This window comes from Tenrec ecaudatus, chromosome 5 (genome assembly GCF_050624435.1).
Source record: "Tenrec ecaudatus isolate mTenEca1 chromosome 5, mTenEca1.hap1, whole genome shotgun sequence".
Lineage (NCBI taxonomy): Eukaryota > Metazoa > Chordata > Mammalia > Afrosoricida > Tenrecidae > Tenrec > Tenrec ecaudatus.
The window spans coordinates 29,162,147-29,185,671 of NC_134534.1; the positions used below are offsets into that span (position 1 = coordinate 29,162,147).

General features: G+C 39.6%; 1 protein-coding gene across 1 annotated transcript in view; it reads right to left on the bottom strand.

The window, feature by feature from the left end:
- Window positions 1–23,525, bottom strand: part of PKHD1L1 (PKHD1 like 1) — a 182,927-nt gene that overhangs the window by 36,011 nt on the left and 123,391 nt on the right. The window contains exons 54-63 of the mRNA XM_075550546.1: window positions 23,211–23,299; window positions 21,888–22,036; window positions 17,464–17,593; window positions 13,251–13,369; window positions 11,772–11,901; window positions 8,382–8,555; window positions 6,363–6,466; window positions 4,172–4,301; window positions 2,926–3,047; window positions 166–256 (exon numbers count right to left, since the gene is read on the bottom strand). Coding sequence (XP_075406661.1) covers window positions 166–256; window positions 2,926–3,047; window positions 4,172–4,301; window positions 6,363–6,466; window positions 8,382–8,555; window positions 11,772–11,901; window positions 13,251–13,369; window positions 17,464–17,593; window positions 21,888–22,036; window positions 23,211–23,299 — 1,238 coding nt within the window. The remainder of the gene's footprint in view (window positions 1–165; window positions 257–2,925; window positions 3,048–4,171; window positions 4,302–6,362; window positions 6,467–8,381; window positions 8,556–11,771; window positions 11,902–13,250; window positions 13,370–17,463; window positions 17,594–21,887; window positions 22,037–23,210; window positions 23,300–23,525) is intronic.

The window sequence follows — 23,525 nt, forward strand, 5'->3', positions numbered from 1 at the left end:
TCAATGTCCCACTTTCACATTCATATGAGGCAATTGAAAATACCATGGCTGAGCCAGGTGTCAAATAGTTACTGATTTGTATTTATTACTCAAATAGTTACTAATCTTTTACAAATGTGAACAATTTATGTATTAGTGTTAGTTATTCTACTTGGAAAGACTTACTTGAGCAAGGTTCACCATCAATGCGGTAGCCTGCCCTTCCAAATCCAGCAACGATGTTATTTTGTAAGACTGTGTTGGTCCCTCTGTTTATCTAGTGCAGTGATAAAGGGAATGCTTTGGGTCAGGCCTTTTCATAAACCATTGTGTATACAATGAAAACACATGCATAATACACACAGGAAAATCTCTAGCTATGATGACATATTCAAAAGGAAAAATTTAAGACATTGTTCACTTCATTCCATTCTATGATACATAACATGTATAAATTACAATAGTTCTTGGTGTCAACCCCTCACTAGATATTCTATATGCTGGACTTTCTTATAAAACTGCATTAAAGAGGTTTTCATTTAGTCACAGAATCTGCTGGTCTGAAATCCCTGGTCTTAAAGCGATAGACCAAATGTGAATATTAAGGTATTATGTAAATTATAAGTGTTTTATTGCACTATTTGTTACAGTCTGTAATATATTTTTATCTGTTATATTTATGTTTACTGTTATTTATTAAGAAAACACCGTGGCATTTATGCTGTTAGGTGGCGTCAATCTGGCTCTAACTCGTAGCGACCCGATATACAAAGGAAGAACACACCACCCAGTCCTGCACGATCCTCACAACATTGCCAGCTCTGAGCCCGTTCCTGCCGTCACCGTCTCAACCCATCTTCTTGAGGGCCTTCCTCTTTTTGCTGCCCTTCTACTTTGATGGAATCATCCATTCGTTTAAGCAAAATCTACTACCATGAAAAACCTAGGTGAGCATGCGTGCTAAGCCACAGTGTTAGGAAGGAAAATACGTGTCCCTTCTTGCCAATGACATCAGCAAAATGGTCAGAAGTCTCAATCACTGAGAACATACTAAATAACCTCATCCTTTAACATCATGATAAGAATAGAGTTAATGAAATTCTTAAATGTACAAGCCTATAGTTAATTTTTAAAAACGAAAATTGACAACTGATTGAGTTTTAACATCTGTAAAAAGATGGGAAAAGGACTTCTTTTTAATACAGAGGTACGTACTGCACCTCAGATATTCAGGTGTTGGTTTAAGGTAGTTATGAATGACTCCAAGTTAACATCCTGACTAATAGCAACCCAGTACGGGGTTTTTGAGACTGCATCTTCATGGAAGCAGAGAGCCTCGCTCCTGTGGAGCAGCTGGTGGGTCTGAACTGCACCCTTGGGTTAGCAGCCCAATGCATAACCCACAGTGACACCGGGGATCCCTAATTAACTGCACAAAACAAAACTCCACCTGTATCCCACTTTCAAAAAATTCCGTTTCAAGTATCCCACTTTCTTATGCAGAGGTAAGTATTAAAAAGCAAGAGGAAGCTGACACCTTTCTCCGCCAAATTCTTTCTTGGTACTTTCTATTTTCTTGCTAGTCATCTTATCTTACAGCAAATGAAGAAACTTCATGGAAACCAAGAAGGATCCAATCAGGTAAGTGTGAATAAGCTTTATGTAGAATCATAACAATTTTAGACAAGAGAGGGACTTTCGAGATTCCATTGTATTTGAATTCCATCTACCCATGGATGTTTAAAATCCCCCTCAAATCATTCCAATTGTTCATCTGAGGATGGAAACCAAATCCAGAGAATTAAAAGCAGTATGTTCAAGGCACTCAGTAACGTAATAGCAGAGAGAATCTGAAATCAGGACTCTCAGTGATACATTTTGAAGAATCATGGATAAAAGGTGCTTTAAACAAACGGACATCAGCAGAAAGAAACCCAACAGGAGGTACAATATTTTACAGCATATCATATGCCCACATCAATAAGGCGCACACGTGTGTATCATCTACGTGTATATGTTGTTGTTGTTGTTGTTAGGTGCCATCAAATTGGTTCCGGCCCTTTTGTACAACGTGACAAAACACTGCACTGTCGTGCGCCCTCCTCACCATTGTGCGTATGTCTGAGTCTATTGTTATAGCCACTGGGTATGAGAGGGTTTCACAGATTAAAGAAAAAGTATAGTGCATGAATTATTTGCCCGAAAATATGCAGGTAAGCGCTTAATTGTTAACTGAAAGGAAGGAAGTTAAAACCCACATCGACTGGGTGATTTGCTTCCATGAAAATTCTCAACTCACTGCCACTGAGTGGATTCCAACTCAAAGCGACCCTGCAGGACAGAGTAGAACTGCCCCTGTAACTTTTGTTTTTTTTAACCGTTTAATTGGGGCATAATCCACATATCATAAAATTCAATAGTTCAATAAAAAAGACTCATCACCAATCATTACCATAGCCAATTTTAGAACATTTCTTCTTTCTTGAACTCCTTGTTATTAGCTCCCCATTTTCCCTCAAACTCCCTTGTCCTGGGAAATCATTAATCCAGTTACTGAGACTAACTTTTCTTTAAATCATTTTACTGGGGACCCTTATAGCATCCCATACATCAATGGTTTCAAGCATATTTGTCCAGAGGTTGCCATCATCATTTCCAAAACATTTTCTACTTGAGCCCTTGGTATAAGCTCCTCTTTTCCCCCTCCCTCTCCTACCCTCCCGTGCTTGTGAATCCTTGATCAATTATATATTGTTATTTCGTATCTTACACTGTCCATTGTCCTGAGAGTAACTTTTTGTGGGAGTAGAAGAACTCATCTTTCTCTTGCAGAAAGCTGGTCGTTTTGACCTGTTGACCTCCTGGGCTCCAGGAAAACCATGAAAGCAGGTGTACTTTGTCACATGGGGTCAACGTGAGCGAGAGTTATTAACTTGTTTGCATTACCTCAATCGCAGCATGCCAGAGAGTGGAACTCAAATCTTTTCTCTTCTGATAGGTTCCTGGCCAAACCGAAAGTGAAACCAAATTTCCTCGGACTCTGTTGGCATCCCCCCATATTCTTATTCCTGCTCAGAAGAAAGGAGGAAGGAAAGAGGGAGAGAGAGCCCCAAATCCAAATGCAAATTGTCACAGGTGCTGGAAGAATGTCTAATTTTTCTGTGAAATTATTTTGTTACATTTACTTGCCAAACAAGCCCCTTTGAGTTATGTCTAGGACCTATGATCATGAAATGCTATCTCTTTAATAGACTATCTGCATCAGGATCTCCTGGGGTGCTTGTAAAATATGTGGGTTCATGAGCTTCACTTCAGATCTCAACATACACGTGTGATTTTTATGGACATGAAATCAACTTTCAAAATATTCAAAATGTCTAAAGTTGAATATAATCTCTAGAAGACAATAACCTTTATGTGTGAATAATCTTTCTATAAACATGTGGAGAGTATTTTTTTAAAATAACAATACTTTAAACTATTGATGACTAGATGACTCACAAGGATTTAGAATATGATTATAATTCTTCCGTAGTTGAGGGCTGCATCCTTCAGTAGGGTCCTTGAGGCCAAGCTCCTTGCCAACATGCAGATTCTGACTCATCTCCAGCCTCCAGGAGAGAGTGGAGCTGCTCTGTGGGGTTTCCAAAGCTGTAAACCTTTACAGAAGCAGACTGATGCATCTTTCTCCTGTAGAGTGGCTGGTGGTTTCGCAGACAAATACTTTAACTACTGTACCACCAGGGGTACTTAACAATAGCCACATGCAGCTATTTAAATTAGAATTAAATACAAATTAAATTTAGTACAACTAAAATAACTCAGTCCCTCAGTCACAGGAACCACATGTCCAGAGCTCAACAGTCTTTGTGACTAACTAATTACTATGTTAGTGCAGATGTAAGACGCCTTGATAGAGCAGTGGGTTATGTGTTGGACTGGAACTGCCAGGTCTGTAGTTCAAAACCACCAGCAGCTCTGCAGGAGAAAGATGAGGCTTTTTGCTCCCATAAAGATTCACAGCCTCAGAAACCCAATGGGGCAGCTCTATGCTGACCTATAGTGACCCAATGCGTAAGCATTGATTCAGTGGTATTAAGCTGCTTGGGTTTATTTTAGTGCCGATCTAGAACATGGCTATCCTTTCAGAAAGATCAATTGTTCACAAGTTTTGCAGATGAGATCACGTTACCTTCCCCTACTGTAAAGTAAATGATGTTATCATCCAGGTCCAGTCCATCGGTCCCAAACACACCAATTGCTGGAGAAAAGCCATGGTGGAAAGCGCAGCCTCGGACATAAGATGAGCCCCGTTCTTCGATCTACAAAACAAGGGGCCTCAATGAGGAATGGAAAAGCAACACACAATGGAAGGAAACCATTTGAAATAGGATCCCGTTTAGGAAAACCCTTGACAAATGCTCAATTTACTTTCCGTTATGGGAGATGTTTTCCCAGTGGGTCTTTTCTACAGGGAAATGTCCATATGCCTTGAAGTTATGATGAAATAAAGCCAACGCATATTTACTTTAGATAACATAAAAATAACATGAATGCACATTTTATGCATTTACAGTTTCAGCTGTGCTACCTTTCCATGGCTCTTTCACTAAACTTAAATATATGCAAAACATGGGTGGAATCAACTGCTGCTGTAAGTAAAAAAGATGATTAAGAAAAACATCCCAGAACATTTCATTGTATTAGATTATGGGGTTTTAAAAAAATAATTTTTAGATATGGTTCTGTAGTGCTGTTGTTGGGCCCTATCAAGGTAGCTCAGACCCACAGTGATTCTATGCACAAAAGATTGAAACATTGCCTGGCTGTGTCATCCTCGCGGTTGTTTCGATGGCTGATCCCTAGTCATAGGCATGTGTCAATCCATCGGGTTGAGGGCCTTTCTCTTTGCCTCTGCCCCTCCACTTTCCCAGGCATGATGTCCTTCTCCAGGGACTGGCTGCTCCTGACAATACTTCCTAAGTAGAGCACACGAAGTCTCACCATTTCTTGCCTCTAATGAGCACTCCGGCCATACTTCTTCCAAGACCAATGAGGTGGTCCTTTGAGCAGTGCCTGGTACTTCCAATATTCTTCCCCAGCACCAAAATTCAAATGCATCATTTTTCTTCAGTCTTCTTTATTCCATGTTCAACTTTCACATGCATATGAGACAATACAAAATACCATGGTTTGGGTCAGGCACGTCTTTGTCCTCAAAGTAACATCTTTGTTTGTCAATGTGCTAAAGGTCTTGCGCAGCAGATTTATCTCATGTGATGTCTTTTGAGCTCCGGACTGCTGCTTCGTGAGCACTGATTATGGTGAAAGCAAGACAAAATACTTGTCAAATTCAACCCTTTCTCCATTTATCATGATATCACCTATTGGTCCAGTTGTGAGGAACTGAGTCACTCTTTACATTGATTCACAATTCATACTGAATGCTGCAATTCTTTTTTTAAAGATCATTTTATTGGGGACTCTTAAAGCTCTTATAACAATCCATACATCAATTGTATCAAACATATTTGGACATATATTGCCATCATTATTTTCTAAACATTTACATTCGATTCAAACCCTTGGTATCAGCTCCTCTTTTTATCTCCCTCTCCGGGTCCCACCCTTGTGATGCAATTCTTCATCTTCACCAGCAGGTGCTTCAAGTCCTCCTCACTTTCAGCAAGCAAGGTTGTGTGTCCTGCATATCACAGCTTGTCAATGAGCCTGCCTCCAGTCTTGATGCCGCATTCCTTTTCATGTAATCCAGCTTCTCTGATTATTTGCTGAGCACACAGAATGAAAAGTACGGTGAAAAGTACGGTGAGCACACAGAATGAAAAGTACGGTGAAAAGTACGGTGTCGCATACCTTTCCGATTTTTAAACCATGATGTATTCCTTCGTGTTGTTCACGAAACTGCCTCTTGCTTCATGTACAAGTTCCACATAAGCACAATCAGATGTTCTGGAATTTCCATTCTTCTCAAGGTTATCCATAGCTTATTATGGTCCATGGAGTTGAATGCCTTGGCGCAGTCAACAAAACACGAGTATCTTTCTAGAATCCTTTGCTTTGAAACAAGATCTAGCTAATATCAGCAATGATATCCCTTGTTCCTTGCTCTCTTCTGAATCAGGCCCACAGCTCTGGCAGTTCTTTGTCGGTGTACTACTAGAATCATGGTTGGATGGTCTTTAACACAATTTATTTGTGTGTGGTATCAATGATATTTTTCGATAGTTTGGACAGTCTCTTGAGGCCATGTTCTCTGTAATGAGCACAAATATGGATTTCTTCCCATCAACTGGTTAGTTGGTAGAGTTAGTGAAAGAGAAAATAGACATAAAACACTCAATTTGAACTAATGAAGCACAAACCTGTCCAAGGTTAAGAAATGTTACGGCGTATCTTGGATCAGTGCTATCCCGGTAGCCTTCTTGACCACTGTGATAAAATTCAACATTACTTATTCTTGCTTTTCCTAAAGGTGGGGGGAAATGAAATAAAAATTTTTAATAAAACAAATACATCGTTTTTTAAGCAATACATATATTTTTAAATGTACTCAAAATTGCATTAAAATTTCATGGAAATCATATTGGTTTTGTTTCCCTTTGTTTCTTTAATCCCAATAAGAAAGTGTTTCTCAACTTTTTTTCATTGACCTACTTATGTGTCATTTTAGACTTTTTTCTCCTAACTCCTCCACCTCTTTCTATGACATCTTAATGCCACAAACACACTGAATACTTTTAAATGTATGGTGGCCTTTTGCAAGGTAAAAAACCATGGTAATATATCAAATTGCTGTCTTCCCAGGACCAAATTCTCACCACATTGGGGCGACAGGGCCCCCTTTGAGAATTCAAGGCACGGGTGGACTTGCTCCAACACGTCGGTTCTGATGTAGACAAGCTTTAGGGCAATACCTTCATCTCTTTGCTTTCAGACAGTACCGTGGAAAATAGTTTCTGGCCAGCTTGTTATAAGTGCTATCAATGTAGGAAGAGGCAGTGTCATAGGCAAGTAATTTCAGTCATAGCGATCCAGGAGGGAGCACTCTGTGCCAAGTGCTTAAGAGGCAACGAGTGAAGGGGTGTTTTGTTCTCCTAAAGCATCCTCTGAGTTACAGACTGTTCTCTGACCTTCTAGACAGGAAAGCACTAATATCAGGCAGTCGAGGCTATTTCTTGCTTTAAAAAGTGATATCTAGTGGAAGGGAATGGAGGGGGTTTATTACGTACAAGAAGGGGGAAACTTCTTTTGATGGAAGCATTCCAGCTTATAAAGGAATGGTGGAATTCGAATTTTACCATTTTAAAACCAGTGCTTTAATGGGTTCTCATAGTGATCATTAGCAGCTATTTGACCCAGCGAGAAATGGAAAACACACACCACCTTTAAAGAACACTTCCTAAAAAGTGGCCCAGAATCTGATCAAGTTTCTAGTTCTTACCTCTTCATACAATGGAAATACAAGGGCAAGAAGAGCAATTCAGTTCCAGGGAGGCACCCGGGAACTTCCAGACTGTTTGAACCTCTATTGGGTAGGTGACCCAGCTACTTTTATAAGCAAATTTCAAGGAAAGAGAAATGAATCAAAGGGACTTAAAATTCAGAATGAATGACAACATGGATTTTTTTTTAGATTCTGATTTTAACAGAAGAAGGGGAAGGAATAATAAAAAGGAAGAAGGGAAAGAACCAGCTGGTACATGGTATAAACATTTGATGAGTAACTACTACTACCATTTTAATAGGTCTGATATTTGTATTACAGATTACTCAACACCATGAGTCAATTCCGACTCATAGCAACACTATAGGACAGAGTAGAACTGCCCCCGTGGGTTTCCGGGACGCTACATCTTTAGGCGAGTAGAAAGCCTGTGCCACCATTTGAGCTACTTCCTGAACTCTCTGTAGATGAGATGATGGTTTCAAAATAATACAGGGTTAGAAAAGAGGGAAAAGGAATGAGAAATAAGATTAGCTAAAGTTCATGACTACAACCTGGCAATGAGCACATTAGGATTAATTCAGCTCTTTCCTCTTTGGGGGGGTACACATTGATGCTTTCTTTAAAATGAAATAGAACAAGGAGATAATCTGTTGTACTTCTTATCACATGATATTTGTATATTTGCTAAGTATGAGGCTAGTCTAAGCAGTTATCAAAAGTGACTTGTCAGTAATTTTTGTGGTTTATGAAGATAAAATAACTCCTGATCACATTAGGAAATCTGATTGGAAGATCAAGCCTGGGCTACTTAATTCTTCTCACGCCTGTTTTTCCATGTGGCCCCATACAAAAGTGGAGAATTATTGACGAATTATGAAAATTAGAAGTGATCATATAATATTTCATTTAGAAAAAATAAAGTGTTGGACCAAACCTCTAAATGTCACCATGTTTTCTGTAAATGAGCTGACCAGGACTCGTGCACCAAAAGATTCCTTGGCCCACCCTGGGTAATCTGCACCCACGAGTTTGATGTTTCGACTCAGTATCCCAACATCAGCTGCCAGCGTGTAGCTCAGACCTGTGCCCGGGAGCTGGTATTCTGCGGCTGCAACAGAAAGTCAACTAAATTATTACCAGTGCTGAGAAACCCCGATCATTACTAGATTCTATGACTTCTTTGCCTTTACCTTGGCTTATGATTTCACTGGCTAAAGAATGATGTATTAGTCCAAAAGTTAACACAAATGCATGAATTGATTAGATTTGCACGTTTAAACACAGGTAGATGTCAGACTTGAAGGTATGATACCTTTTAATTTCAAAACTTAAATATAACAGAAACCATATATCTGTTATGTATACCAAGGTGAATATTATATAATCAGTCATTATGGAATTATTGCTTCGCAGACTTTGAAGGCGGTCTTCAACCACTGCCAATTATACCAGGAAACACTGTTTCATGGTAAATTGAGATGTTTATTGTAATCTAAAGAGATGTTGAGATGTTTATTGTAATCTAAAGAGATGTTGAGATGTTTATTGTAATCTAAAGAGATGTTGAGATGTTTATTGTAATCTAAAGAGATGTTGAGATGTTTATTGTAATCTAAAGAGATGTTGAGATGTTTATTGTAATCTAAAGAGATAAGGAGATGTGGGGAGAAGCGAAAGAAGTAGCCCAAGGTCATTTGGGGAATTAGTAACTCACTGGTGATTTTCTCTCTCAAAGCTGGCTTGGCTTCATTTTCCCTATAGCATATTTTTTTATCAACCACACACTTTATAAATATGTACTAGTGTGTCAGACACAATATGTGTATTTACATATTAAGGGATTTGTCGAATATAACATAAATTAATTACTACATTTCTACAAGCCTTACAAAAATGTAAGGGTGAATTTGAAGCAGAGAGAAATGATTAGTACCTTAAGTGAAAGATTCTATAATGAGAAACTTCAAAAAAGAATTTTCCTCTTCAATTAAACTCTTCTTTTTAAAATCATTTTATTAGGGGCTCATACAGCTCTTATCACAATCCATACATACGTCAATTGTATAAAGCACATTTGAACATTCATTGCCCTTATCATTCTCAAAAGATTTGCTCTCCACTTAAGCCCCTGGCATCAGCTCCTCATTTTCCCCTCCCCCCCATGAACCCTGGATAATTTATAAATTATTATTTTGTCATAGCTTGAGGAACTAGAGGAAAGGTGTATGTTTCATTGCTGCTACATCACACACTGACTGACTCTCTCCTCCCTGAGACCCTTCTGTAAGGGGATGTCCAGTGGCCTACAAATGGACTTTGGGTCTCTACTCCACACTCCCCTCCTCTTTCACAATGATATGATTTTTTGTTCTGATGATGCCTGATACCTGATTCCTTCGACACTTTGTGATCACATAGGCTGGTGTGCTTCTTCCATGTGGGCTTTGTTGCTCCTTACAATTAAACTAGTCTTATTGTTTTAATTTTAAAAACAGGTACTATGGAAACATAGACACATGGGCTTCCATCAAAATAATGATTTTAAAAGTTGCCCCTCACTCCTCAAATATTCCCAGTTAAGGACACCACCTTACAGCTCAGTTCTCCTGAGCATCAGTTACATTCTTGACTATTCCTATTTCCTGAACTTCGGATGAGGGTTATCTGGTCCACGAGGAGAAAGCAAGGTTCTGGTAAGGCTCTCCACCTATGTTAAAAATGAGATTCTAATAATTTATGAATTATCAAGGGTTCATGAGGGATGGGAGGGGAAGGAGGGGGAAAATGATGAGCTGAAACCAAGGACTCAAGTAGAAGGCAAATGTTTTGAGAATGATGATGGCAACAGATGTACAAATGTGCTTCACACAATGGATGGATGGATGGTGATAAGAGTTGTACGAACCCCCAACGAAATGATTGTTAAAGAAACCAACACAATTGAGAAAGGAAGATTAAATAAGTGTAGACTAACTACAATAAATAAATAAATGAATAAATGAATGTAGTGATATTGTATTCATCCTCAAAAACAAAATGTCAAGATCCACCTTGAAGTAACCGCTCCCCTAGAAAACAATCTTCAAATGATTCTGATTATTCTTTCTCCATTTGAAAATTAAGGTTATACTATTTCCCGGCAGCTTGCCTAAAGGCAGTTACAATTGCGGAATGTGTCAATGAAACCAATTAGGACAGTGATGTTCTTAGATCAATGGTTTTCAAATTTCAGAGTGCATGGAATAACCTAGACATTTGCTTTAAAAAGAGAGTGCCCAGTCTTACCTCAGTGAATGCAGCAGGGTAGTCTTGGAGGGGGTGCCTATGCATTTCCTTTTTTATCGTTACCAACCTCCCTCTTTTGCCAGTCACCCTAAGGCAGGTGCACCTGTCTGTGAATACACTTGCAGCAAGATGGCCGTGAGCACTGTTTCCCTAGTGTGTTTCTGTAGGACACGTTCCTCAGTCACAGAGGATTTCTTAGGTTCTGCCTCATGAAACCAGCTAAACAAGATGGAAGGCGATGAAACTACACACAAAACTGAAGACTTCTTAAAGAGCAGTGTATATAATTTTGAAAACTAAAAGGAAAATAATCATCCTGCTAAATTAAGAAATATTGATTTTTTTAAAACTCAAAAATATTGATCTCTTTACACTGTGAAATTTGAAAGGAAGGGAGTCCAATAAATGTATATCCCCGTTTTCCAATTTCTAAAACAGTTTGGAGATAAATATACATATTTAAGCCTTTTATTTAGCACAATCATGACTACATTTTACTTGAATCATCATCATCATCAAGGAAAATCACAATAATACAATTAATTATATATATTTTAAAGTGACCATTTAAAATTCTAATTAAAAAGTTAGCTCTTCACCTTCTAGTTGTCACCTTGGTAAATAAAAAGCAAGGGTAAAGTAAGCCAATCAATATTTATTAAATATTTAGGATGCAATTGGAGCATGTCTCTGCACTTGAGAAGATCACAGTTCATTGTAAAAGACCATCAGCTATACAGATATTTATGATGCTGTCCCAGAGATGACCAGCAAACCAAGAACCATGTTAGCTTTGTTCCTCCTCTCTGGCATGCTATAGCAATTCAAAATTTGCTGAGTGAATAAATACATATGGTCAGGACTGTTGGAAGTCAGCAGACACTATAGTGGTGCTTGGATACTGGTGCCAACCTGAGTGTAATGTTCTTCTGAAATATAAGTGTGAGATGTTTTATCAGGTAATTTTAAATAAGGAGCAAATGTGAGCATTTCAAGACATTTTAATTATGAACATACTTGATAGAGAACAGCCACTCACCTAGATGAGTATAAGAAAGGGTATCATTGAGTATGAGAATTTTGTGGTCATGCAGGATTTTTATAATGCTTCTGGTTTCTGTCTGCTGGCAGTCATAGCTTGTGGTTGTTATCACAATCTCTTCACCCTCCTTAGAAAAATTCAAGAACAGCAGTTTAAATGGGTATCTATCACCCAGTAAAAACCATTGCATAAGTTTCTTTAATTTATATCTCAGCAGGCAGTCATGGTATTGTCAAAAAAGAGTAAACTGTGCTTTCACGTCTCTAAAATGAAATATACTTGTGATTGCTATTAATAATGAAACATTTTGAATTGTAGTTTCATTAAAAAAATTTTATTCTTGCATTTGAAATAATTATTGCAATATATATAAAGAACTCATCAAAACAGATATATTCATATATGTATGAAAGATTTGTCAGGACACATTTTTAAAACTTGAAAAAAATTGTCCCAATTTCCTTCACCTAATGAACTCATCACTTGGTATTTCTGGAAGGAAAGAAAAACAGAGATATGTTAAAGGCCAGGGCGAAGACCTAGGATCTAATCTTGGCATATTAAGCTCCTTTCTGTCATCCATGTCTCTGTGTAAATGTCACCTTAAAGACAGGCTTCTCTGGCCATCGTATTAGCGTTATCTGCCGCTCCCACCACGGCAGTTCCCATCAAGCTGGTGGTTTTGTCTCTTTCATCGTACGCACAAACCCTCTGTACAGACATATATTCATTCAGCCAGCCTCTCTGGTCAGCAGGAGGCATTTAGAAAATATTAATTGGATAAGTAATAGGGATACTGGAATCCTTTAATTGCCCTCCTAAAAATAATCATACTTGAGCTATCACAAATAAGTAGGAATATATTAAAAACAGATCGCAACACAGTCCAATAAAGTCTCCTGTTTAACAATTTCCAACCACATTAAGAGAGCAAACGCATACGTTTTAATGATTTGTTCAGTTTAAGGCTTAGTTCTAGGAACGGAAAACTCTCTGAAGAAACTGTGAGCTGAGCAATTAGAAATTAAATGAGTCTGCTTCCTTGGTCCTTGAGTATGAAAGTGCATATTGGTAAAACATGTGCAATCCCAGACTAGCATACGTTTATGAGTGAAATATAGGTGGAAATTGCCACTATTTGTATTCTAAATAGGTATTTTCGCAAAGTAAAAACAAAGAGGTACCTGAGATAACAATAAAATACATTCTTATTATTTGTTTTATAAGAATTTTCAAAGAAAACATTTCACCTTAAACTTTCATATTGTCTCTCATGACTAGTATAAACATAATGATCCTCATATATGCTGACAGATATTAGAGACACAGGTTTTGAAATACCTGAAATCAGGGCAGTTGGTTGAGTGTAAACTGATGGTAAAATTCATTTCTCAGTTGGGTGGAGGCCCTTGGAAAAGAAACACCATCTTTTTAAGCGGACTGATTACACCTGTACTTTCGACCATAATCCTTTACCTGCCAATCCACACTCTCCATCAGGGACAGGACTCTGGAACCCGCCTCTGCAGTTTCTGAGAGTTTAGTTTTATATATTGAACGTGGGAATCCATGAAGATCCAGCTCACCAAATACCCCTGATGAGAAAAACACACTCCTATTTATCCATCATGCACTAAGGGGTTAGATCTGAGTATGAATCTGTTCATTGATACATTTTAATTAGCAATTGAACATTTTTCGATGAATGCCATGAATTGGGGCTATCTGCTCATGGACGGCATAAATCCCATTTCTAGGAATCCAGTCCACAGAGGTCAAAGCCAGCGCCCAAGGACACACAAGTGAGGATGTTTACCACTGCTATGTTCCAAGAGGGCAAAAACCAAAATAAACCCAAATGTCCATCAATGAGGAAAATATGGAGTAAATGATAGCATATTCATACAGTGGAAGAGTATATTATAAAATGATGTTTTTTCTTTGTTATTGATATGAAAGATGAGAAAAGAACCATATCAATAATTTAGTTCATCAATTATGTTTCCAAACAAACATTGTGACACAGCAGTTTGTAGCGCATGAGTCTCAGCAGTGAGGAGTTGGGATTGGAATTGTGCATATTTTTCCCTGACATTGTTCTGTATCATTTGAAATGACTTTTGGTGAGGGAACACACATAAAAGCACATATGTGTACGTGTGTATTTCCTCATTAATTGTGGCACAGTTTTAGATATTGCTTGGGGGAGCAAGTGCAGCCCACATGTGCATGTCTTCTAAATAAATACACAATAATCTTAGTTAAAGGATCACTGATTGTGCAGTAGTTACCAGATTGGCTACGAACTAAAAGTTCAGCAATTTGAAGCCACCAGCTGGTCCTCAGGAGAAGTGTGGCGGGCGAGAGCTACAGATGCCCACCCTTAGCAATCGCCTCTGTCCTTGTGGGTCAGAAGTGACAGCACTGCATTCGGTTTTAGTGTTCATACAAGCAATTGTCTAGTAATACAATTATTATTCAAATTTATGCACCCACCACAAAAGCTAGTGATGAAGAAATTGAAGAATTCTACAAATGACTTCACTTGGAAATTAGACAAACTTACGGTCAAGATACATTTTAATTTATTAGTGATTGGAATGTACAAGTTGGAAACAAAGAGGAAGGAAGAGTGGTAGGAAAATATGGAGTTGGTGATATGAACGAAGCTGGAGATTTCATGATAGAATTTTGCAAGACCAATGACTTGTTCATAGCAAGTACCTTTTTTAAACAACACAAAAGGCAACTACACACATGGGCTTGTCCAGATGGATTACACAGAAATCAACTTGACTACATCTTTGGGAAGAGATGATGGAGAAGCTCAATATCAACAGCTAAAACCAGGTCGAAGCTGACTGTGGAGCAAAGAGGAACAGACCATATGTGAGTTCAAAGTGAAGCTGAAGAAAATGAAAGCAAGTCCATGAGAGCCAAAGTATGAACTTGAGTCTATCCCACCTGAATTTCAAGAACATCTCAAGGACAAATCTGACACATTGAAAACTAATAACAGAAATCCTTATAAATGGTGGAAGGACATCAACATCAAGGCTATCTGTCATGAAGAAAGCAAAGGTCATTGTAAAGACGGAGAGGAAGAAAAGATCAAAGTGGAGGGCAGAAGAGACTTTGAAACTTGCTCTGAATCATCGAATAGCTAAAGCAAATGTAAGAAAAGATGAAATCAAAGAAATGAATAGAAGTTTTCAAGAGGCAGCTAGAGAAGACAAAGGCAAATATTACAATGAAATGTGCAAAAATCTAGAGTTTGGAAACCAAAATGGAAGCACCCAGTCTATCTGAAATTCAAGGAACTCACAATAAATTCAAGGCTTAAGTTGCAATATTAATAGATTCTATGGGGAAAATATTGAATGATGCAGAAAGCATCAAAAGAAGATGGAAATAATACCAAGAATCACGGTAGCCAAAAGAACCGATCAACATCCCACCATTTAAGAGGCAGCATATGAGCAAGAACCAATGGTGCAGAAGGAAGAAGTTGAGGCTGCATTGAATGTATTAACTAAAAACAAGGCTCCAGGAATTGACGGAATACACATTGAAATATTTCAGGAAGCTGAAGATGCACTGAAAGCACTGACTTATTTAGGCCAGGACATGTGGAAGACAGCTATTTGGCCAACTGATGGGAAGAGTTCCATATTTGTACCCATTCCAATAAAGCGTGACTCAACAGAATGCTCAAACTACAGAATAATATCATTGATATTGCACACAAGTAACATATTGCTTAAGATCATCCAATGTACAAATTACAGCAGTACGTTGACAGGAACCTGCCAGAGCTTCAGGCCTGATTCAGGAGGATGTGGAATAAGGAACATCATTGCTGATGTCAGATGGATCTTGACTGAAAGCAGAGAATACCAGAAAGTATTTACTGGAGTTTTATTGATGATACAAAGACCGTAGACAGTGTGGGCCATAATAATAAACAATGGATAACTTTGAGAAGAATGGGAATCCTGGAACACTTCCACCCCTGCTGCCCCCACCTTCTCCCTACCCTCTTGGTATCGCTACTCCCAATTCGGTTCCTGAGGAGTTTATCTGACTTGGATTCTTTGTGTTGTGAGCTCTTACCTGTACCAGTGTACATGCTCCAGTCTAGCCAGAACTGAAAGGCCGACTTGGGTCATGATAGTGGGGGTGAGGAAGCCTCAAAGAACCAGAGGAATACTGTGTTTCATCGGTGTTATACTGCATCCTGGTTTACTCATCCCTTCCCTATGACTCTTCTGTGTGGGGATATCCTATTGCCAAGAGTTGGGTTTAGGATCTCTGCTCCAACCCCCCTCGTTCTCAATATGTTTGGGTTTTTTTCTGTTTGGGGTCTTGTGGTGCCTGTTACCTGATTCCGTCAACATAATTGCATAGGCTGGTGTGCTTCCTCCATAAGGCCTGTTGCTTCTCTGCTAGATGGCTGTTTAATTAACTTCAACCTTTAAGACACCAGATGCTATATCTTTTGATAGCCAGACACCATCAGCTTTCTTCACCACATTTACTTATATACCATTTTGTCTTCAGCAATTGTGTAGGGAGGGTGATCATCACAGAATGACAGGTTGTTAGAACAAAGTGTTCTTGCATTGAGGGAGGGCTTAAGCAGAGGTTCAAAATCTGCCCACTTCCTCAATGTATTGCCATATAAATATATGTACATAGGCCAACAACTCTTTTTATTAATTGATATATTTATATAAGGGCACACCTATGTCTATAGTTCTATCCATAGCTTTGTTTCCTAGATCTTTCCTCTATTTCCTTTTACCTTCCTCCTGCCCTACTATCATGCTCGCCCTTCTTCTGCCTTTTACTAATTCCTCTCATTTAGATGTTGTTGCTCCAACACCACCAGTATCTCTACGTCCTCCTTGTTGTTGATTTTAATTCCCTAGTTGTCCCCTTGTCTATGGCATTGTTGGCCCTTTATTTTTCATAGATCTAGTAGGAAGAGTCATGATATAGTGATGTAAAGGAGCCCTTAGGGCATAATGAGCTAGGCATCGGATTGCTAACTGCAAGGTCAGCAGTTCAAAACCAACAGCCTCTTGAGACACAGATGAGGCTTTTTACTCCTACAAAGATGTACAACCTCGAAACCCCAAAGTGAAAGTCTCCCTCTGTCTTCAACAGTCATCATAAATCAGAATTGACTCTATGCCACTGAGTGAGTTTCAGCGATGCCCTTGGCAAATTCAATCTGAGGAACACTGTGATTGAATAACTGATGGTAACATCAATTGACCCACATTATTATTTACTAATACTAAAGATAGAAGCATAAGTAGAACATTCTTTTTTGGGGGTAAAATCATTCAAATAGTAAAAGTGTTGTTACTTATACTGGGAAAAGATTATAGAAAAAATTAGAAAAACAATCAATGAACTGAGAAATGTGTTAATAGACTAACTTTAAAATGAATCATATGTTTTGATTTATGAAATCCACCTCTATAATATTACTATCTAGTGTAATGTCACACGATTTACTTTTTTAAAACTCTAGTGTTTTTTTTCTTTAAGACTCTTTTAATGAAATCACTACCTGTAAAAACTTCTGATACTAAACCATCTTGAGCTGATAACCAGTATTTTACTTCTATAATTCAAATTCTCAAAATTGGTACAACACTTGGAGAAGGGTGACACGTACCTAAGACCTTTGACCCTTGATTTGGTCCTTCTGGTAGAGGCCACTCTGGGGTAGAATGATTTCCTCTAAGGACAATCTGTAGCTCTCCTTTGAAAGGGTTATCTTCCCAGCCCCCAATCAACCTGCCTCCCTGCAGGGACACAGAAAAATTGTTATTATTTTTAAATTGAGCCAAAAAAAATTACCTTTTAAATATAATTTTATTAGGAGCTCATACAACTCTTATCACCATCCATCCATACATCAATTGTGCAAAGCACATTTGTACATTCATTGCCCTCATCAGTCTCAGAACATTTGCTCTCTACCTAAATCCCTGGCATCAGCTCCTCATTTTTCCCCTCCCCGCCCATGAACCCTTGATAATTTATAAATTATTATTTTGTCATATCTTGCCCTGTCCGACATCTTCTTTCACCCATTTTTCTGTTGTCCGTCCCCCAGGGAGGAGGTCACATGTAGATCCTTGTAATCAGTTCCCACTTTCCAACCTACCCTCCATCTACCCTGCCAGTATCACCACTCACACCACTGGTTCTGATGGGATCATCTGCCCTGGATTCCATGTGTTTCCAGTTCCTATCTGTACCAGTGTACATCCTCTGGTCTAGCCATATTTTTAAGGTAGAATTCGTATCATGATAGTGGGGGGGGCAAGGAAGCATTTAGAAACTAGAGGAAAGTTGTATTTTTCATCACTGCTACATCATACCCTATCTGGCTCATCTCCTCCCCGAGACCCTTTTGTAAGTGGATGTCCAGTGGCCTACAAATGGGCTTTGGGTCTCAACTCCACACTCCCCCCTTCATTCACAATGATATGATTTTTTGTTCTGATGATGCCTGATACCTGATCCCTTTGACAACTCGTGATTGCACAAACTGGTGTGCTTCTTCCATGTGGGCTTTGTTGCTTCTGAGCAAGATGGTCACTTGTTTACCTTCAAGCCTTTAAGACCACAGACACTATATCTTTGATAGCCAGGCACCATCAGCTTTCTTCGCCACATTTGCTTATGCACCTATTTTTTTTCTGCGATCATATCAGGGAGGTGAGCACACAATGATATAAATTTTTGTTCTTCGATGTCTGATAACTGATCCCTTTAGCACCTCATGATCACACAGGCTAGTGTGATTCTTCCATGTGAGCTTTGTTGCTTCTGAGCTATAGGGCCACTTGTTTACCTTCAAGCCTTTAAGACCCCAGAACCTATATCTTTTGAGAGCCGGGCACCATTAGCTTTCTTCACCACATTTGCTTATTCACCTGCTTTGTCTTCAGTGGTTGTGTTGGGAAGGTGGACATCATAGAATGCCAATTTAATAGAAGAAAGTATTCTTGCATTGAGGGAGTACTTGAGTGGAGGCCCAATGTCCATCTGCTACCTTAATACCAAACCTATAAATATATGCGTATAGATATATTTCCCCATCCTCATATATAAATATATTTACATATATACATGCCTTTATTTAGACCTCTATAAATGCCCATTGCCTCCTAGATGTTTCCTCTATTTCCTTTGGCTTTCCTCTTGTCCCACTATCATGCTCAGTCTTCATTTGGGTTTCAGCAATTCTTCTATGTTACATTACCCTTGATTATGCCCTACCAGGCCTCCTACCCACTCCTCACTACCAATTTGGATCACTTGTTGTTCCCTTGCCCCTGGGTTTGCTAACACCACTACCTTTCCCCCCACCTCCCCCTCTCCCACGTCTCCTCAGAATGGTCGGTCCCATTGTTTTCTCCTCAGATTTTTCATCCAGCCTACCTTATTTAGACAGACCTGTGGAGATAATAACATGCACAAAAACAAGACAGAGCAAAACCAAGCAAAAATGTACAATAAACCAATGACAAATAAAACAAAACACAAGAAAGAAAAGCTTGTAGTTAGTTCAAGGACTGTTTGTTGGCCTTTAGGAGTGTTTTTCAGTCCAGTCTGTTGGGACACAAAGCCCTAGCGCCAAAGTCCACCTTCAGCATTCCCTAGGGACCTTGCCACTCCATTCCCTTGCTGTTCTGTTGCACCCCCTTATTGTTTTGCCTCGGTGTGGCGGGATCATATCAGGCGCAATTCCCACATGTGTCTCTGATGTTGTCCCTTGTAGGGCTATGGGTCAGTAAGGGACGTCGTGTCTCATAGTGGGGCCGGCCATGTGGTCCTCTCTGTGGACTGGCTGCTCTAATTGGGAACATTGTGCTCACAGCTTGGTGGGCCAGGATGTGCTCCACTCTCTCCTCTTTCCCTTTCGTCTGTTCCCGTGTGCTCCGATCAGATATGTCCCTCTCCCAGAGGTGCATAGTCGGTACCGTCCTTTGAAATAAATTCTTCTGGGGGGAGGGGCAGGTCCACGTAGTAGTTGGGGTTGGGGCCGGCCCCTCAGAATTACCTTATAAAAGAGTAATTTCCTCTAGCAAAATGAGTGAATTTTGCTGTGATATAGAGATTAGAGTCATATAACTTAACAAATTCACTTCGGGTTGTTATTGATGTTGTTAGGAGTAGGTTCTGATGCACAGTGACCCTATCTATGCACAGCAGAACGAATCACGGCCTGGTCCTGTGTCATACGGGCAACCATTCCTATGCCTGAGTCAATTGTTTTGGCCACCGTGATAATCTGTCTCCCTAAGGGCCTTCATCTTTTTCACTGTCCCTCCACTTTACCAAGCATGATGTCCATCGCCAGGGACTGGTGACTAACATTATGGGTCAGTAAATTGAAATGGCTTTTTTTCCATGTCAACTGCAGTATCTGCTCCCATCAGGGCTGTATATAGAACTGAAACCTCCTAAGATGGAAAGCAGGGTGGCTTAAACAAGCCACCCTGCATTTTAACATACTACATATCTCAGATAGGTTCTTCACACTTGCATCTAAGCTACACCCTTTATGATCCATCACTGATAATAGCTACCATTTACACATTTGCTGATACTATGAAAAGGCACAACTTATAAATAAGGCTTTACATATATCATTTATCTTTTGCATTTAAACCAAATGAATTGGTATTATTACTCTCATTTCACATGTGAAAAAAAACTAATGTTGAAAGAGGTCAGAATTTACCGCAGGTTATCCATCTGATCATTGGTGACTTAAGATTTCAAAACCCGTGCATTCAAAGCCTAAATCTGTCTTGAAGATGTCAAGCCAGATCGCTCCTTTGAGAAAAGGATGGAGAGACTTTGTCTTGTGTACTTTGGACATGTTACCAGGAAAGACCAGCCCTTGGGGAAGAGTACCCCGCTTGGTCAAGCAGAGGGGCCGAGAAAAAGGGGAAGGCTCTTGATGAGACGGATGGACACAGTGGCTACATCAATGGGCTTAAACAGAAGAACAGCGGTGAGGATGGCTCAGGAGAGGTTGGCATTTCATTCTGCTGTACACAGAGTTACTGCGGGGGGAATCCACTCAATGACACCTAACAATTACAACAACACATGTCTAACTGATGGACTGTATGCTTTAAAAAAGCATTAGCGACCTAATCTGGACTTTATCACTATAACCAAAGAGAATTTACTAAATACATTTAATGGTGCTGTACTTACTAGGTTTTTATTGTTTTGTTTCATTTTTTTCCCCGGAGCCCTGGTGGCATAGCGAGTGCCCCACAAGGCTGCTCTGCAGGAGATAGGCCAGGCTTTCTACTCTGGTCGAGGGTGACAGCCTTGGAAAGCACGGGGCCAGTTCTACCCTGCAGGGTTGCTAAGAGGCAGAATCGACTCCATGGCAGTTGAGTTTGGTTTAGCAGGTTTTTGGATACACTATCCTTTTTAATGAGCAAAAATAAGTAAGTGACTGACAGATCAATTAAATTGATTAAATGATCACATGTTGAAGACCATCTGAGGTTTATGAGCAAATGAGGTGAAAAACTGAAATGTTAATTTGTCTGTTCCTGCTGTTATAATTCCATCCATGTGATTCATTTAAAGCTTTGTTGTTATTCTTCCTTTAAGGCTTAAATTCTTGGCTTCTTTGAGCAAGGTGTTAGGTTCAGTTAATCGTAACACAAAGGATCCCTGGTGGTGTGGTGGGTTAGGGGTTGAGCTCCTAACTACAAGTTCAGCAGTTCAAACCCACCAGATACTCTGTGGAAGAAAGATGAGACTTTCTACTCCCATAAAGAGTTACAGTCTCAGAAACTCACAGGGGCAGTTCTACACTGTCCTATAGGGTCACTACGATTCAGCTTTGACTCAATGGAACTGAGTTTGGTTTTCTGGGGTCTTTAAGGAAAGTTAATGTACAATTTAAAGGAATGCATAAATTGAACTTATATTTTTTAATGAGAGTTGTACTTTACACCACTTAAATATACTTTGTTGTTCAGTAAATTGCCTACATTTTGGGATTTAATCAATAAGGTTATACAAGACACTCACCCTCTCTCCCACTCTTACCTGCAGTGATATGTAGGTAGCATTTAAAACAACTTTCCTATAAGAAGACTTGGTAGTTCCCACATCATATGGATCTTCCAGTTCAAGAACCCCCCAAATAATAAGCCTTTCCATTGGGGGTATATCTGTGTCTGCTACAATCCATGTTCCTATAGAACAATAAGTTTATATAAGAAATTTAACATAATCCAGATACTATGTCAACAATCATATCAATAAGCCTGGTTTTTGAAGTTTTTACTAATCACACCACTCAATGACTGGTTGTGATGCTCTAAGAAAGTCTGCTGCCGTCCGTCTCCCAGGGAGGAGGTTACATGTGGATCCTTGTAATGGGTTTCCCCTTTTCAACCCACTCACCCTCTACTCTCCCAGAATCGCCCCTCACACCCCTGGTCCTGAAGGTATCATCCACCCTGGATTCCCTGTGCCTCCAGCTCTCATATGCACCAGTGTACAACCTCTGCCCTATCCAGCCCTGCAAGGTAGAATTCGGATCATGGTAGTTTGGGGGAGGAAGCATCCGGGATCTGGCAGAAAGCTGTGTTCTTAATCGGTACTACCTCGCACCCTAACTGACCCATCTCCTCTCCTAAACCCCTCTGTGAGGGGATCTCCAGTAGCCGACAAATGGGCTTTGGGTCTCCACTCTGCACTTCCCCCTTTATTCACTATGGTATGTGTATATATACATATATATATGTGTATTTTCTTTGCATGATGTCTTATACCTGTTCCCTTTAGCACCTCGTGATCGCACAGGCTGGTGTGCTTCTTCCATGTGGGCTTTGTTGCTTCTGAGCTAGATGGCCGCTTGTTTACCTTCAAGTTGTTAAGATTACAGACTATATCTCTTTTGATAGCCAGGCACCATCAGCTTTGTTCGCCACATTTGCTTATGCACCCGTTTGTCTTCAGTGATTGTATCATGGAGGTGTGCAGCCAATGATATGATTTTTGTTCTTTGATGCCTGATAACTGATCCCTTCAGGATCTCGTGATCACACAGGCTGGTGTGTTCTTCCATGTGGGCTTTGTTGCTTCTGAGCTAGATGGCCGCTTGTTTATCTTCAAGCCTTTAAGACCCCAGACACTATCTCTTTTGATAGCCGGACACCATCAGATTTCTTCACCACATTTACTTGTTTACCCGCTTTGGCTTCAGCAGTTGTGTCATGTCGGGAGGGTGAGCATCATAGAGTACCAATTTTATAAAAGAAAGTATTCATGCATTGAGGGAGTGCTTGAGTAGAGGCCCAAGGTCCTTCTGCCACCTTAATACTAAACCTATAAATATAGACACATATATCTATTTGTTTTTACCTTCAGGAATAACCACATTTGCTCCTGGCTGGGGTATGGTATAATTATTTTCTCGAGATGATTGCCAAAATGAATCATTTGACCATACACTGGGAAAAAGAGAGAAACGTTCTCATTAATTATTTCTATATGCAAAAACTAGCCGGCTCTGCTTTATGGTGACCATAGAGGAGATAGTAGAACTCCCCCTGAGGGTTTTCAAGGTGGAAAACCTTTATGAAAGCAGAACGCCTTAGAGCAGCTGGTGGTTTCAAACTGCTGACTTTAAAGCAGCCAACCACGGCTCCTCTCAGCATACCCAGTCACTGCAATCAA